Source organism: Pleuronectes platessa, chromosome 21 (genome assembly GCF_947347685.1).
Source record: "Pleuronectes platessa chromosome 21, fPlePla1.1, whole genome shotgun sequence".
NCBI classification, from domain to species: Eukaryota; Metazoa; Chordata; class Actinopteri; order Pleuronectiformes; family Pleuronectidae; genus Pleuronectes; species Pleuronectes platessa.
The window spans coordinates 1,146,683-1,164,874 of NC_070646.1; the positions used below are offsets into that span (position 1 = coordinate 1,146,683).

The window sequence follows — 18,192 nt, forward strand, 5'->3', positions numbered from 1 at the left end:
TTAGCAACGAGCTAACTGCTGTAGCGGCTCAGATGAGCACAAGGACAAGTTTCTGAGGATGTTTGTGTCTTTGAGGATGAAAAATAAACTAAATGAACTCGTGGATGAATTAAAAATAAAACCCTGACTTCGCTCTGAACTCAGAATCAGACGATGTGAGCAGTCGAGGTGGCGACTTCTCCATTTTCTCTTTCAGAGGGATTTTCTGAAAAGCTGTTTTTCTGGCGGCGGCTGGCGGAGCCTCTCAGCGGGTCGGGAGCAGCTTGAAGCGTCTGCCGGGGCAGATAAGACGAGAGGAGCTTCACGGCAGGTCGGTCTCACCTCCGGCTGCTTTGAGACGGAGCTCCACAAACGTCCGAGTCAGGAGCTCCAGATGTTTATGTTGACATTACATCATATTTCAATGCTGCAAACGTTACTAAACTATCACAGTTTGATAAACGCTCATATTCTTTGTCACCGAGGTCAAAGACGTTTGTTTGTCGTTGAGCCGGATTACACAAAAAAACTACACAACAGATTTCCACCAAACTTTGTGTGTCAGAGAAGTTTTGATCACCGTCTTAAACTAAGCATTTTCCAATATTTTCCTTGATTTCTCATAATAACTTCAGTCAGCTCAGCTCCTCTAGTTTCCATGTGCATGTTATATTTCCTTCGCTCTCCCTGCCTCACTGTTCCTCTCTTCTCTTCCTCCTCTCCTCTCCTCTCTTCTCTTCCTCCTCTCCTCCTCCTCCTGTTCTTTTATTCCTCCTGTACAAACTGAACTCAAAAAGCTCGTCAACAGAAGCGGCTCCTCTCAGGAAACCTTTCACTTTGTGCTTCGCTCTCCTCCTCTTGCATAATGAGTGAGAGCTGTTAAAAGGCAGCTCTGAGTAAACTAGCGTAACGACCGGACCTTTCGGGCGGTTCGATTCCCGCTACGCCAACGTGCCGCAGCACCGACGGCTCACCTTGAGTTTTAAGGATCGGTTACACACAAAGAGCAGCATGTGGTAATTATCGGAAGAACAGAGAGAGAGAGAGAGAGGATGAGGGGGAGGAGTCAGAGAGAACATGACGGGGTCGTGGTGAAACACTGAATCCTCACTTTGACCTTGAGATATAAATCTTTCCGTGGCATCGCTGGAGATCATGTGGCGGTGAATGGAGGCGGAGGACGTCTCTGACTGTGAGAGTGAAGCTCATCAGTCACAAGCACCAACACAATCCTTCCTCTGGAAATCAAGACAACGACAAACTCACACCACAAAAAACTTGATCTCTGAGCAAGCGAGGTGAGATCCAGGAACTCAAAGGTCAGAACGCACATGAAGAAATCAAGGACTCTGCAGATCGCTGCCCTCTGGAGTTCATGTGACCTCGAATCGTCTCCGTACGGTTTCTCCCGAGTCGCAGGAGGAGAACGCTCAGCAGGCGTCAGAGGGTTTAGAAGTGGAATACCTGCTGCTGGCCCTGGACTTTGGGGAAATCCTCTTTCTGCTTGCGGGCTTTGGGCCGTTCCAGGCTGCCCTGCTGGAGGTGCTTGAGTCGGGCCGCCACGGTGAAGCCCTTGGTCGGCCCCGGGGAGCTGCTGCTGTTCTGTGGGAGCCAGGAGAACAGAGGGGTTAATAAAAGACTCATTTGAGTTAAGTGAGTGTAAAGAATATATAAACAATAAAGTATCATAACATGAGCAAACCACTAAAACAGCCAGAGATCACTGGTGTCCACAAACATTTGGCCACGTGAGGCAACTATGCTGGTGGAACTTATTAACTTTATTAACTAAAGAACTATATTAATAACCACAAACATCCACCAAACTAACAATCGTCATCTTCTTCTCCGTCTGAATTATCAGGATTAAAAAAAAGATGACTAAATTCCTCATTATTTTAGAAACGAATCAAGGTTCTGGATGTAAAACTCCTGCAGGAGGAGAATGGATTCTTTAAGGGAAACGTTCCTGCCTCTCCCCCCCCCCCCCCCCCCCCCCCACCACCCTGTCCCTGGATTCTAACAGTGACCTGCTCAGCACCTCCGTGAATAATCCAACTAACACGAGTCGTCTCCACTCGGCTGAACGTGTCACCAGAGCTGTCGGGAGGAAACTAAACACGGGCCTCAGCCGCTCTGACTCACTGCTCATCACGTCAGCGGCTCGGGAGGATTTCATCTCAGAGAGAAACTTCACAAACAAAGAGCATCGAGCAAATATTCAGAGAGGAGGTGGAGAGGAAGCAGAGGTCAGAGGAGGAAGTGTTAGAAAGGTCAGGAAGAGAAGTTCAGTCCAACGTCTGCAGCTGCAAACACATCGAATATGATGTTTTGACTTTATCTCTTCTGTCGAGTTATTTAAACACATTCACAATAATATTATTTATGATTTGAAGGTATTTCAAAGGTTGTGTGTTATTGTGTGGGTTGTGTCTCGTAAGGCCGAATATTTAAAGCAACAGTTTGTAACTTTAACTGATTAATAGCGCCCCCTGCAGCCACATGTGGTGAAGCATCACTCAGTCATTTATGCTAGGAAGACGTAACCGTCCACATACGTCCACCTGTTCTTTACGTTCCCATGGCTGTTCACAGTTCATCCACTAGAGGGCAGCACTGAGTCGAGATGTTTTCCACGTGTCTTAGGTTTTCTCTCACTTGAACGTTTTGTGTTGAGTCGTTAAAAGGTTGGAGTGAAGCAGGAGGAATAAAAGCAGATGAAGAAGGAGAAGCAGATTCCACAGGAGCATCTGGAGGTTTCACGTTTACCTTTCTGGACCTGGAGGTCGGGGGGGCAGCGGTCGTGATGCTGCGCCGTTTACTAGAATCTTTTACAGGCGTTCTCTCAAATACCTGTGATCCGTGGAGGTCGTATGAAAGACGGTGGCAGAGACATGTGAGCACACGGACACGACACGTGACAACAGAAGTGAAATCAGCTGCAAACAGCCGGTGGATCCAGATCTCACCTCCAGCTCGGCGATGATCCTCTCCTCCTCGTCCTCGTCCTGAACCCCAGACGCTGCGATCACCGGCGGCGTGGACGCGGGGCGGGGGGTGTCCGACGGGGTCCGCCGCAGCTTCACCAGAGTCTTAGCGATGTCGCCATCGTCCTCCATCTTTAAAAAAGACAAAATAAAATCATTCTAAAAGCAGAGCAGTTTAAATATAGCCGATACTAAAAGAACAAAGAATGGAGAAGCAGCAGGAGGATGAAGGAGCTCGGAGACTCTTCAGAGACAGAGGAACCTTTCACAGCTCTCACTCTGAACCTGTGTGTGAATGAACTGAGAGAGACGAGTGTGCTTGACTCTGCTCAGTGGAACTGGGTCCAGGTCTCACAGGAAGGTTTGCAGAAGCTTATTAAAGTGGAGGATTCAGGCTGAGTTTCAGTGTCATGTCTAAAGCAGCAGGAGCAGATTGTTCTTACCTGGAAATCAAACCTGAGCCTCACACCACTTAACCTCATGGTTCTGAAGAAGTGGGTCAGACTCCGACACGGGTCGTTAAATTGTGTTTCTGAATCCCAGCGGTGAATAAACCCAACATGTGTCAGAACTTCTGTTTGTGTGTTCGATTTGAAATCTTAGCTTTTGACTTCGAAGCTCTGGTTTCATAGAATTAAGAAAGAAGTTCCTTGCCAATGTCTTTTTAATTAACCTGAAACAGATCTGTTGTGCAAGTTATTATTAAAGATATTAAACATTAAAAGTGACCATTAACCAGCTGATCTTTATGGACACGCTCATATGAAATGATCCCAGTGGTGGTTTCAGACAGAACATCTCACCCTCAGGTTCTTGGCGGTGACGATGACCTCCCCGGTGCGGGTGGTGGTGAGGCCGTGTGCTGAGGGGAAGCTCCGTCGGGGGGGAGGCGGCGGCGGAGACTTGGAGGATTTCTCTGTTCGATACCGAGCGGCGTTCAGGTCGACTGGAGACAGGAGACAAAAGACAAAAGACACAAACTTCAACTGGTTTGTGTAAAAAACTCTACAGCACAAACCCTTATACACTTTATTAACCATAAAAATAAAAGACAAATACATCCAAATATATAGAACTTGAATCTCCTGCCCTGACTCACCGGACCCTCGATGAGAACCGCCCCCCTCCAGGCTGTTCAGCTTCTGGGCCGCCAGCTGCACTTTGCCGGGCTGCTGGTCGGCGCCGGGCGTCGTGGTGGAGGTGGGCGTGGCGCCGGTGGAGGCGGCTGCAGCTGAAGTAGATGTGGTGGATGTAACTGGGTTGGTGATCTGGGGCTTGGGGGGCACCGCCGGCTTGTTGATGTGCTTGGCAGCGAAGTCCAGGTCGGGGATGGCCTTCATCAGCTCGGCCTGCGTCTCCTCCAGCAGCCGGTTGATGTCCTGGGCGCTGAACTGGGTCAAACTGGCTCGTTTCTCCTCCCAGTCCCGCTCGGCCGCCTGAAACACACACACACACACAATGAGGTCGTCCTCACAGGAAGTGTAATCACCTGATGTCGTCTAACACGTGGAGGTGTGATCACCATCTGCCTCAAACACACATCTCTAACTGAATAATGATGACACACAACAGCAGCTGGTTACCAGTCGGACTTCAGCCGACACCGACTTGTCTCCCGGACGCCGGCCCGGCAGCTCGTCCAGGCCTCGGGTTCTGAAGCTCATGGTCGGCTGGACGTCCTGCTCGTGGCCCGAGGCGTCTGGGTCGGACGCCGGCCTCCAGTTGGCCAGGCCGGAGCTGCTGCTGAGGTCACTGAGGCTGAGGGGGGGGCTGTTCAGGAGGTCCAGGTCCTCCGCCCGCTTGCTGTGGCCGGAGAGGTCGTCTGCGTTCTGCCACACGCCCTCGGTGACTTGTCTGAACATATAGGAGGGATACAAAACACTACAATACACACAGGACACCATGAAGGTCCTGCACAGTGTGAGAGCAACAACCTGGACACTAGGAGAAACACAACACACACAGGATGGACTAACATGGAACTAGTTCTAATTAATATCATCATCTCAGGGCCTCGATCGGTCACATGACTCATCGATCACTCAGATAGAAACTCTGTCTTCTTCAGATGAAGAATCAAAGAAACAGAAACTCTCATATTTGTCTCAGCGGCAGAAAGAAAATTTACATTTGAAAAGATGCAGAGGTTTTTACAGAAGTGACTCAACAACACACACACACACACACACACAGACACACACACACAGACACACACAGTAATTCTGCCTCTGATCATTGACTCTGATGCTCTGCTCACTTTTCATCAGTCGGATAAAACCAGAAGAAGAAAAGATGAGTTTCTGCTTTTTAATCTCTCAAACGTTTCCCTGAGAATCTTTTATAGAATCAGTTTGTGAAACCATGTAAAGTAAAACCAGGATCTCAACAGAACCTTTTTAAACAATTAAGATGAAAGACGAGATTAAAGGACAGAACCGTCTTTTAGTTCTAGTCCCAACAGAGACGTGAGGAGACTTAGAGAATCTTCAGAGTCTGAGACGTTACATAACATTTATATTTGGATTATTATTAACTTCTTACTTAAATGGTCTTGATTTCAGTGATGGATATTTAATTTATCTTTTTATCTTTGACACAAATTACTTCTCTTGTTTTTTCTTTATCCTGTTTTTCATTAGATTTACTTCATTCTTGTAATTTTCTTTCATTAGAATTAAACTTCTTATAATATTCTTAACATGAGCCACACTTGAATATGAGGACTATCGTTTCATAATATTACATTATTCAAGAGATCTAATACTTTTTTCTTCAATATGGCCATACTACTCTTTCATAGTATTTCAATGTAAAAACATCAGGTAACTTCAATAATTTAAAAAGTGCATCTTTCATTCTTTTGTAGACATTAGAACTCAGTTCTGACGTTTGGATGAATCAGTGAATTTTATACTATAAGTTAAAAGTAAGTTTATACTTAAATTCAAACGTTTATGAAAAGTCTCAATAGAAAGTTGAGTAGAACAGTCTTTGAACGTGGGGGGGTGGGGGGTGACGTCGGACTCGTACCTGCGCAGCGAGCTGAGCGCCTCCGTCATGGAGCTGCAGCGCTTCAGCAGCGCGTCCAGACGGTGAGGCTCCTCCTTCAGGAACTTCACGGCCTCCACCTCCACCCTCAGCACCACCCGCATCTTACTCTGCAGGCTGGGGAACTGGTCTGTGGGGGGGGAGGACGTGATGAGGAACCACAGGTCACACTGGACACGTTAACCTATCAGGATCCTCGGACACGTAACATTAATATTCCAGGTAGTGAGAGAAGAACACGGGTCAGAGGAGCCGAATACAGGACTTTATGAATATCAATTAAGTAAAACTCATAAATATTCATCTGTGACTCGGAGCAGCAGAAATTTGACAAACACGTATTTCAGCAAAACAAGTGATTGACCTTTGACCTGAGAATAAAAACGTTGCTCCGCACGTGAAGAGATTTAATGATTAATTATGTTTTTCTTGGTTTTTGTGGTATTTACATCATGAGAGTTAAACTACAACCAGCAGGGAAACGATCAGTAGGTTCAGAAATGTGTAATAAATTCATCAACTTTCATTATATTAAAACAACACACACACACACACACACACACACACACACACACACACACACACACAGGAGGTGAGAACCACACACTCACTCTTCAGCTCACTGATGGTCTCTCCCAGAATCCTCAGCTCTTTGCTCTTCTGCTCCACCTCCTGCTCCGTCACCAGGCCGTGGTTCATGGACGAGTTCCTCTGCAGCTCCTCCACAGATTTCTCCAGGTCGCTGTGGACGAGCAGGACACACACTCAACTTCTCTCAGGAGAATAAACTTCTCTGAGACTAATTCAGTTTTATGATGAAAAACATTAAAAATCTCTAAAAAAGAAAACTACTGGTCACTAAGGAGGAACAGAAACAGAGACTTTGATTTGAATCTTATCAGCCAGCAAACAATCCACAACTGACTTAGTGAAATATGAAGATATCATATAAAAAAAAAAGAAAGACATATACTTTGGCGGGGGGCCACCGTGACCTTTGACCTTTGTCTAAGTTAATGTTTTTTGCCAAAGGTGAAAGGATTCCCTGGAGGTGCTCTGGAGAAACTGTGTTCACGACAGAGGGACAGAGGGACAGAGGGACAGAGGGACAGAGGGACAGAGGGACCGACTGAGGGACAGAGGGACAGAGGGACGGATGGACAGAGGGACAGAGGGACAGAGGGGCCGAGGGACAGAGGGACAGAGGGACCGAGGGACAGAGGGACGGATGGACAGAGGGACAGAGGGACAGAGGGACGGACAGAGGGATGGACAGAGGGACAGAGGGACAGAGGGACAGAGGGACAGAGGGACAGAGGGACAGAGGGACCGAGGGACGGACAGAGGGACAGAGGGACAGAGGGACAGAGGGACGGACCTAAAACCACGACCCCTCTGGCCACTGGGTCTCGTCTGAAGGAATAATCAGAAACTACAGAAGCTTCATTCTGACTCACAGAGGAGAGAGAGAATCACAGCTCAGCAGATTCAGACCTGAGCTACCGACTCTGTAGTGAAAGTGAACGTTGGGAAGTTAAACACACGACACATCCTCATTGACGCAGAATAGATGTTCGATACCCAGCCCTCAGCTCTGCGTGTGGTCCTGCCGCCCCCCCGGGTTTCCCTCGACACCAGGTTGACAAGACAAACTAACTCGGGGCTCAGATCAATGTCTGCCTGGACTCACTGCAGCTGCTGGATGAGCAGCTCCTCCTGGTTCAGGTACTTGAGTCTCTCCTCCTCCACCAGGAGGCGCTGTCTCTGGAGCGGGTCCTCCTGAGTGCGCATGGCGTCCAGCATCATGAGGCTCAGCTCCGACTCCGTCTGCCTCAGCAGCGTCAGGACCGAGTCCTGGTTCTCCAGCTGGGACACAGAGTCACATCATCTGAATCTGAGACAATCTGTGGACATGTCTTCAGGACGCGTGTCCTCCACTCACCTGCATGTTGCGCAGCTGCGACAGCTGTTTGCGCAGCGCGTTGGTGTTCTGCTGCAGGCCCTGCAGGTGGAGCTGCATCTGGAGCCGAGACACCGGCACCGGCTGGTGGGCGCCCGACGAGGGAGGAGGCATCAGGGCCAGAGGAGCAGAAGGAGGCGGAGCTGCAGGAGAGGAGGCGTTCAGGGAACCAGCTCTTTGTTTGGATAGGGAACCGATGGAAGTTGTCCTGAAACACTTTGACTCTCATGACCTCAAACTTCCATCCAGGTGAATAATTAATCTAGCTTCCTGGTTTCAGGACAAGTTCCATCAGCGGGTCAGAGGTCAAGATCACACTCTGAACGTAACGAGGACAAACAGGACGAGGACGCTTCAGGGACACACAGGACGAGTGGGGACACACAACTGAATCCTCCAGACTGTCCCCAGAAGAAGAACGAGTGTTTCATCCTCTGGAATGAAGACGAGCCTCTGACAGTCATTAGGAGTCACACACACACACACACACCCACACAGACACACACAGACACACACAGACACACACAGACACACACAGACATACACAGACACACACAGACACACACAGACATACACAGACACACACAGACATACACATCATGCAGAACGACAGAGGGGAACAGGAACTGGAAGACAATCCAGAAAAGAGCAGTGGGTTTTTAGGAGAGTTGCATTTAAAGGCCACTTTTCACGAACTGATATTAAAACATTTGATTTATCCATAGTAATTAAATATGGAAATAGGTGTTGGAAGCACTAATTACTTCAATTAAGAAAAGTGAATAATTCTGTCGAGGTGTCGAAGGAGAACACGTAATAAACTCAATCTCACATCAATCAGAACACACCTACTTGATTTGGAATATGTTTCCCTCCCGAGATCTAAGTTAACGTAAGTTATCATACGAGACTTTATGAGGTTTTCCTCCTTTGTTCATTCAATTTTTAATTTTCCAGTAGAAGCTAAACGCCCACAGACACAGAACTCCTCCTGAGAAAAGTGAAATTCGAGGCTTATCTACGATTTGACACGAGGTTCCGTTTCCTCTCATGTTTATTTCACAATCAGATAAAAAGAGGAAATTAATTTAGCTCTTCTCATCTCGGACGCGTCACGCTGGGAAACAGACGCCACAGATTCAGAATCAAATGAAATCAACTCATTCTGCTCGGATTCAGTTTTGAAAACAAGAAGTTTTATCTGCAGCTCTGAAAATATTCAAAAATCATCAATGAACCTTTGAAATCAATCAGAAAAATGAGGGAAATGTCAATGAAACAAGATTTTTCTGTGTTTGATTTCCTGCAACTCAAATGACACACACACACACACACACACTCAATCACACACACACACACACACTCACACTCAAACACACACACACACACACACCTGGAGGCGAACAGGGTGTGAACACAGACCAGGGAACAGGAACCAGACACTTGAGGAACACACACAGTAGCTACCTTTCTTTTTTTTAGTTCGTCCAGCTAAAACAAGAAGCATGAGCAGCAGTTACACACCAGCAAGAAGCCGACACACACAATTACACACACACACACACAATCAGAATCAGCCGCTAGCATCACATCACGAGGCCGTGTCAGAAATATGCAAAGAAAAATAAATAGCAGCAGAGGAAGAGGAGCCAGCAGAGAGGAAGAGTGAGTGAGAACTTACTGTCAGTTCCCGAGCCGTCGCTGGCCGACTCCATCTTCTCCCTGGAAGAGGAACGTGTCAGAGTAAACGTACAGAACACGTGTGTGTGTGTGTGTCTGTGTGTGTGTGTGAGTCTGTGTGTGTGTCTGTGTGTGTCTCACGGGCTCTCGGCCTCCGGCGCCCTGCTCAGGACTCTCTGCAGCAGCCCGGTCAAACTGGCGATCTGCTTCTCCATGGCCTCCATGCGCTCCCTGCAGGGATGAGACACATGTCACTGATCATGTGACTCTGTCGTTACACTGGGGATAAAAATCATAACTACAGTTGTTGTAGAGTTAGATACTTCATACAAATATACAATATACAATCACTTCACGACTCTACCTGGTCTCCGTCTCGTTCCCCAGCAGCGGCGAGCCGAAGACCCCCCCCTCGCCCCCGGGCCCGGCCATCAGGCAGAGCTGCTCTGAGGTCAGCCCTAAGGGCCCCCCCTGGCCCCGGGCTTTGGGACTGTCCCCGAACACAGAGGACGTCACGGAGTCCCGTCTCAGGCTCTGCCGGCCGGGGGAGCCGCGGCCCGGCAGGGTGCCGCCGTACGAGTCCCTCATGTCAGGGATCTTCTGTGGGGAGGAGGGGGGGGGCACCCGCAGCCCCATGGCCAACACGGACGCAGCGTAGGCGTCGTTGTAGAGGGGCCCCCCCGGCCTGTAGAGGGCTCCACTCTCCATCAGCTCCCCTTGTAGAGCAGCGGCTGAATAGGAGGTGAGAGAGCGCACGGATCCGGCCCCCCCGCCCCCGCCTCCTCCTCCTCCTCCACGGCGGTACAAGGAGCCGTACGGGTCGGCTCTGGCCGGGAGGGGGGAGTGAGGACCCCCGGCGAGACTGAGCCGACTCGCTTCAGGACCCAGAGAGTAGGGGTCGGCGTAGATCCCCCCCCCACCTCGATCGTCCCCCCGCAGCAGCACCATGGTCCTGGACCCGCCCACCTCGTCATCTGGCTTCACATCCCGGCGCTCCAGGATGGCGCTGGAGGAGGAGGCGCAGAAGGCCTGCTGGGGGTGGTGGGGGTTCTGGGGGTACTGGTGAAGCTGCTGCTGCTGCTGCTGGTGGTGCTGCTGCTGGTGCTGCTGGTGCTGCTGCTGGTGGGGAGAGGAGTGGTGGGACTGGGAGTGCGGGTGCGGCAGGGAGTGGGTGTGGTGGGCGGGGCCAGCGTAGGACGAAGGTCGGCCGCCGCCGCTGTAGAGGAGGCGGGCGCGGGACGGCGAGCCCTGGGGGGGGGAGGCGGAGGCGGAGGAGTGCTGGGAGGAGAGGGGCTGGGTGCTGAGGCGCCGGTTGGGTGGAGAATCCTGAGGAGCGTAAACCATCTCCCTCTGTGGAGAAACAGAACAGTGGTTTATAACTGCTATTAATATGTAACTACACTATTTGAATTCTGTATCTTTGGTGTCTAATAGGAGTAACTGAGCTTATTAATGTTCCTTCTGTTCAAACAACCTGATTCTGACTTGAATGGTTTGAGCTTCACACTCGAGTTCGTCCCTGAATGTGAATAAAGTGGTTTCATGTGTAAGAGCCTCTCTCTAGAAATCCTCCTACACCTCGGTCGGTGCTTCTTCCATCGAGGTCGAGAGAAGGTCGCTGAGAAGCCGACGATCACTTCACCGAGAGCGAGTTTGAGTTTCACAGTTTCTGAGACACAACACGTTTCAACCTTCAGCGTTCTGCAGAGCAGCGAGTCGATGACTGAGTCACACAGAGCGGGTTCTCCTGCAGCCTGTCAGCCGCTCACTGACTCTGCTTCAGATTGACAGGAAAGACTCTGAATTGCTCCTTCAGTGTGTTTTAAGTTGCACTCTGCGTTGGTATCGACGGACTGAGCACGGAGGGATGATCTCCTGGCATCGAGCCCGCGTGTCAGAGAGGACGTTACAGAGCAGAGCAGCAGAGCAGCTAGAGCGGCTCCCTGAGACGGAGGGATCTGAATCAGGAGCAGTAGAAGCACAAAGGACGACAGGACAGTAATTGCTCATGACGCAGAACGCCGTCTCCTGGAGACCATGCAGATTGGAAAACCAATATTTCCACATAATAACCCGTAGGCCTCTAACAACAGCCCCCTGTGGACCCCCCCCCCGCCCCCCCCCCCCAGCAGCTGAACGACTCGGCTGCCATCATCTTCCATCTTGTAACTTAGCAACAGCCTCGCAACGACATCGTTCTTAAACTGCGCCGAAGACAAATGGGGGGGGGGGGGGGGGGGGGGTCTCTTTCACAGCTGGTCGTTCTCCCGCCAATCAATCTCATCCTCAACCAGTTCTGTCCGTCAGTCAGAGGCCTGGACCGACCTCCTTCATCCTGGTCAAGGTTTATAATCCTCTGCTGGATCGACACACACACACACACACACACACACATACACACGCGACACACAGACACAGACACACACAGACACACACAGACACACTCTCTCACCTTGGCAGAACCTGACACATAAAACTCACGGTAAGCTGTCGCTCTGATGAGGCTGTAAAAACTCAGGGAGGATTTCTGTCACGTGCACGAGATCAAGACGGTGACCGAGCCCGCCTGGGGGGGGGGGGGGGGGGGGGACAGAAAGGTTGACCTCCAAAACAACAGTGGACGGCTGAGAGGCCTGAACACCGGCCTGTAAACAAAAGGCCTCGGGGAGTTTGACCGACGATCAGAGAGACGTGAGGCACGGTCACATGACTCTCTCTCTGACAGCGTATGGACACGTAGAGAAATCATATCAGTGTCACATGTGGGGGGGGGCGGACAGACACTATAAATAACCAGTGCTGTACTCGGAGGATGATTCCTCGGTGGGCTGATATCTGCCTCAGAGACGAGTGTGTGTCCGTCTCACTGATCTGTGACTCAGGGACGAGGGAGAAGGTGAGACCCGCTCAGCAGTTTACATTACACACAGACACACACAGACACACACACACACACAGACAGACACACACACGTACCCGCAGGTCTCCGTTGGCCAGGTGGGGGCTGTGCTGTCCCGGGTAGCTCCCGTACACCGGCTCCTTGCAGTAGATCTTGATGACGCAGCGGTCCTGGACGTCCCGCGGGTCCTCCAGCTCGTAGAAGATGTTCCGGGTCTCGTCTTTGATCAGCAGCGCCGTGCTGGGAGACCTGGACGTCCAGCAGACACCAGGAAGACACAAGGAGAAGAAGAAGAGAGGAAGTGATGAAGAGTCCGAGCTGTGACCAGTTCAGCAGCTGTTCTCTGATGATCAGCAGTGAAGTGGGGAATCAAACCGACGCAGCGTGAGATCGAACTCATGAGAAACGTGATATTCAGAGCGAGTGGAGTTAAGAGGGAACTGGACGAGTGACAGAGCAGATTTTACAGATAATCTATAATTAATACATTGATGAAAATACACAGATATGTTTTTTAGCTGCATTTGTGGAAAAATCAGATTTTGTTTCATGTAAACACAAAATCCTACACCGGGCCTGGAGCTTAAAAGATATCGTTAGGAGTGATTTTTGTTTTCACTTATGATCTCACATGTTCACTGTTTGTGTGTCGATTGTTGATGTCTTTAATAAACAAGACCAGATCTTTGGTTTTATTGATTTTATATCTGTTGATTTCATTCCTTCCTGCTTCTCTCATTTCTTTGTTTACATTTATTCCTCTTCTCTCCACGTCTGCGGCTGAGAAGCAGTTTGTCATTCACACGTCTCACTTTACGATCGACTGATGAAACTAAATGAAGCGTGTCACCAAACAGATCGATAACCCGGGAGTGTGATACCTGAGCATGGCCATGGTGAGCCTCTGGGGGAACATGTGCACGATGAGCGCCCTCAGCGTCTCCAGGCTCGTCAGCTCGTGGGTCAGGTGGACCCGGCGCGTCTCCTCCCCGAGCTGCAGGAACAAGACCCCTGCATTTATGGATGAGGAGGAGCAATGAGGGAGATCAACCACGGTGGAGGGGTGAAGAGGAGGAGGAGGAGGAGGGTGATGAAGATTGAAAGGAGGAGGACAAATGTTTCACCTCAACAGTAGATTATTGTTTCTGATGAGTGTAGAAGCAACAAAACACAGATTTTATAGTGTATCTATATTTTACAGACATTTTCCTCATCGGCTGTGAGGGACAACACAAACATCAGAGTCTGTTGCTCTGGATATTTTCTGGAAACTTTTCCTCCACAAAGAAGAAGAATGAGAATCACTTGGATTCATAGAGGAAGGTAAACAGATATAACACAACCCATGAGCCTGGGTTCTGACCTGGGGCCCGCAGCTTGGCCTGGCTGGACGAGCGAGCCAGCGGGAGGCTCTGGCGGAGCCGGTTCATGCGGTTGAAGCCGATGGGCACGTCCGGCTCCGACATGGTTTCCAGATGCTCGGCCGAGGCGAAGGAAACCCGGTTGGCCTGGTCAGCGAGCGCCGGCTGAGTCGGGCTGAGGCGCGTCACACGGGGCGTTCGAGTCTGAGAGACACAAGACACGAGACGTTTAGAGGAGGAGAGAGAGAGAGAGTAACTAATGCTCGGATGTTTATTTCTGCTGTGAACACGGGAATCAATGAGTGGAGATGTAGAGCAAACAAAAGACAAAAGGAGAAAAGGGAGAAAATCCATGAACAGAAAGGAAAGGAGAGAAGAGGGAAGCTTTCAGCTCGGAGGGAAGTAAACAGTTCACACAAAGCAGCTCTCTCTCTCTCTCGCTCTCTCTCTCTCTCTCCTCCACCGATAGAGCTTCAACAACAGGAAGCTGAATCCTGGAGATGAAACTAGAGCAGCGGCGCCGGCAGGTTAAACACACCGACTCCGAACAGCCTCCAAAACAAAAAACACAAGATCTACAACAAAGCTTCAATTAAAACTACACAACGCAGGAGTAGAGAGTGGGTTTTTAATTCTCACTCTCCTCAGAGCTGCTCTGTGGAATCGTTTCCTACAAAGTGTGTGGTCGCACGTCTCCTGACGATTAGAAGATTAAAGTTGAATCTATGATTGTGTCTCTCCGACGTTATTAAAGTCGGTTAAGAGTTGGAAATCCTCTCGTGTGCACCAGACAAAGTGTTTCAGAGACTAAACACCAGATCTACTTTTTAACTGGTCTTCAAACCAACGTCACCTACGTCTGAGGTTTCTTCCACAAGAACATAGAGAAGGAGTTTCTCAGCATCTACCTTTACCACTGACTGCTTTTAAAACGTTTAAATTCATAAACAAACTATACGACTCACTACAGGAAAGAAAAACTGAAGAACTTCATCGGTGTATCAAATAAATCTCTGTTTCTCTCTGCAGCTCCAGGAAGCTCACTGACCCCCCCCGAGCAGACGACGACCACGGAGCTCGACTCGATGACAGCAGCCTAACGCAGCTAACCGGTGTGATGTCACCTGTACGACCTGAACCACCGGGGGGGGGGGGGGCGGGGGTCGAGTGGTGAAGGATCCTCGTTACAGAGCGGTGAGCAGCGTCTGCAGCAGGTTCACTCTTAATGAATCTTCACTGACAGACATTTTCCAGCCCACAGACGACGGTAATGAGCTCCCACTGCACCGCGGGGGGGGGCTCGTGCATCCAGCGGCTCGGAGGCCTCTGCAACAGGCTGAGAGAGAGAGAGAGAGAGAGAGAGAGAGAGAGAGAGAGGGGCGAGCAGGCGTGACGCTCGGACATGCATGTGTGCACAAACATGTCGGGGAACACCGACCTGTCAGATGACATATGGTAGAACTCACTGCACAGACACACACACACAGACACACAACCGGGCATCGAACACACGCGGCTCTGACAGATTACAGCCGTGCACGCTCCTCCTTCACGAGCATCAAGCTGCTGAGGAGAAAACACAACGAAGCACCAGGGACTCACAAAGTTTGTGTTGAGTGAACTGTGAAGAGGAAAGAAGACGAGGAGCAGACAGAGGTTAGAAGAAGAGAGTCAGGACTTCTGTGATCTGGAAACTGAAGAAAGAGGAAACTAAGTTTTCCTTTAAATTGCTTTTCTGAAATTGTTTTTCTTAAATATTGTAATTGGCTGTAAAAAAAATCATAAAACCAGACGAAGCTTCACGAATCCCTTTGAAAACGTTTCTCAGTGAATTCAGACACAGCAGGAAACACTCGATAAGAATCTTCACATCCACTCAGTGAATCCAGAAACTTCACGCTGCAAAGAGACTTTAAATGAAATCGTCTCGAGTCGTCCACAGGTTTGACAACGTGGAGTTAAAGCTGATACATTCTCAGATACACAACGCTCACACAACGTTCACACAACGCTAACACAACACTCACACAACGGCTCCTCTCAGGATCAAAGTCTGAATCACTCGTCCTGTTCTGAGAAACAGATGAAAAGGAATCAAACTCGAAATAATCTGTAAATCCTGAAGGAAAATATAGTGAGAGACGCGTCAGAGGAGGATTAACTGAGAGTTAGAGCGTCTCCAGTTCATCACCGATGAGATGACACTTCCATTAAGTAGCAGAGTTATTGAAAACAGTGAAAATCCTCTTTTAAAGCTCGTCCTTCATTCGGGTGCAGACGACAGGACGTCCCTGTGTCCTCGTCTTCTAACGTGAAGACGTCTTCTGCTCTCACAGCGAAACACAGAGAAGAGACATCGATGAAACATGAATCTAGATCTCCGTCGATTAGAATCAATCAACACATGATGTGTTTTCATCTTATCTGTTTCTGTCAGAATAGAAGTGAAAAGAGGATCTGAAGAAAAACTCTATCAGTTTCCTTCAGGGTCCAGATAAAATACAAACAACAAAATATAATAACTCTATTCATAGGAAACTACTTTTCACTATTTCTCATTTGGAGGAAAAACTGAAGCTTTAACAGATATTTCTTTGGTAACTGTTGCTTAAAAAAAGACAGAAACACTTGCTATACTAGCCCCATGCAAAGACTTTACCATTACATATTCAAAATATATTTAGATATTTAAATATATATATATTTTTCTGCTGTTTTTATATATATACATTTTATATTCTATTGTACTATCCAATCCCTTTACTGACTATACTAGCCCCATGCACAGACTTAACCACTACATATTCTTATATTTTTAGATATTTATATATATATATATATATTTTATATGTTATTGTACTATCCACTCCAGCAGCACAAGAACACTTTCCTACTGGACCATGACACAATCACATCATTCCATTCCTGTATCTGTAGATATGTTCTCTGTATGTGATTTATGTTTGTATGTCAGTGATGTGTTTAGTGTATAAGCTACTGGATGATCTGAACTTCCCAGGGGATTAATAAAGTATCCATCCATCTATCTATCTATCTATCCCTCTATCTATCCATCCCTCTATCTATCTATCTATCCATCCATCCATCCATCCATCTATCCATCTATCTAAACCAGTTTTCTCGTCTCCTTCTCTCTTGATATTGTTCCTGAACCCAGATGAACAACACGTGAAGCAGCTGATATCTCAGCGTCTCTCTCGTCTGTGTCACACTCTCCTCGTCTCGAGGGAGTTTCCCTGCAGCCGGGTTCAGCGGCTCAGTCACAGCAGATAATGGACGACACAGAGGTTCCTCCAGTTCAAGCAGCTGCTGCAGAATCTGCATTAAACATCAGAATCCTTTCAGATCCGCAGCTCCGAGTAAACACGTCAGGAAAAAACGTCTATTTTTATTTCCCTGCAGCAGAGACGCCACGAAATTCAAGAGGAGGGAACAGTCATGAAGGATTTAAATAAAAATACTACATCACGATTCTTTTACGTCTAATAAAAGCTGTTATTATTATTATCATTATTAATATTACACCAACACCTCAGAAAACAACCTGCTGCAGTCGTTTTCTAACCAGAGATCATTTCCTGATTCCTTCTTGATTTCAGCTTCGTTATTGTTCCAGATGTTCGTTCAGATCCTCACATCTGCTCAGTGTCATGACTGAGTGGAAGCTGCTGGAGCGGAGCTGCTCAGCCTGAGACCAGGAGCGGATATATGATCAATTACTGGGAAATTAATTGTGTTCTCGGTTCATTAATTAGAAAAAACTATTTCAAGGTACTTAGTTCGTTTAACTACCTCAGTTTAATGTTTACTAGCAGAGTGCAAACACAATAAATGGTTTATAATGTGGTTAGAGGAGGAGTTACAGTGTTTCAGAGGAGAAGCTTCAAGTCTTCTTCAGTACAGCCGATGATTATTGATTAATTATGATCCATAAAGAGTCAAATCGATCTGAGAGCACCGGATGCTTTGGGGTGTGGTTGAATATCTCACAGTAACTTCCACATGTTGTCACGTTCCTCTAGTTCTTCTACTTCAGAACTTTTCTAAACATTAATTTTAAATAAGGAAATTATTGGAGTTTGATCAGGAGCCTGAACAACAGGAAGTTCTGCCTTCGTCACTGGAGCAGGAGGTTTTAAAACCAGACCCTGAACACAGGCTGCACCACAAGGGTCAAACTACATGACACATTCAAACTGAGCCAATCAGAGGAGAGAAGAAGGTTCTTCTGGACAAGTTCTGTATATTTACAAGAAA

At 48.3% G+C, this 18,192-nt stretch overlaps 1 protein-coding gene across 1 annotated transcript; it reads right to left on the reverse strand.

The window, feature by feature from the left end:
- Positions 1–1,428: 1,428 nt before the first annotated feature.
- LOC128427216 (SRC kinase signaling inhibitor 1-like) lies at positions 1,429–17,259 on the reverse strand. The gene is made up of 18 exons (XM_053414314.1): positions 17,146–17,259; positions 13,917–14,118; positions 13,435–13,564; positions 12,631–12,802; positions 10,019–11,004; positions 9,796–9,885; positions 9,656–9,696; positions 9,442–9,465; positions 7,957–8,117; positions 7,705–7,880; positions 6,626–6,756; positions 5,997–6,144; positions 4,550–4,847; positions 4,066–4,402; positions 3,770–3,912; positions 2,949–3,098; positions 2,749–2,832; positions 1,429–1,581 (listed from the first exon to the last, which is right to left on the reverse strand). The coding sequence occupies exons 1-18, from the start codon at positions 17,257–17,259 to the stop codon at positions 1,429–1,431; spliced, it is 3,540 nt and encodes a 1,179-aa protein (XP_053270289.1).
- Between the last annotated feature and the right edge of the window lie 933 nt (positions 17,260–18,192).

Coding starts and splice junctions, on each gene's coding strand:
- LOC128427216 (XM_053414314.1), bottom strand. CDS start 17,259: ATGCAGATTCTGCAGCAGCTGCTTGAACTGGAGGAACCTCTGTGTCGT. Junction 9,466..9,655: donor CGACGGCTCGGGAACTGACA/GTAAGTTCTCAC, acceptor TTCTTGTTTTAG/CTGGACGAACTAAAAAAAAG. Junction 4,848..5,996: donor GCGCTCAGCTCGCTGCGCAG/GTACGAGTCCGA, acceptor TGTGTATTGTAG/TGTTTTGTATCCCTCCTATA.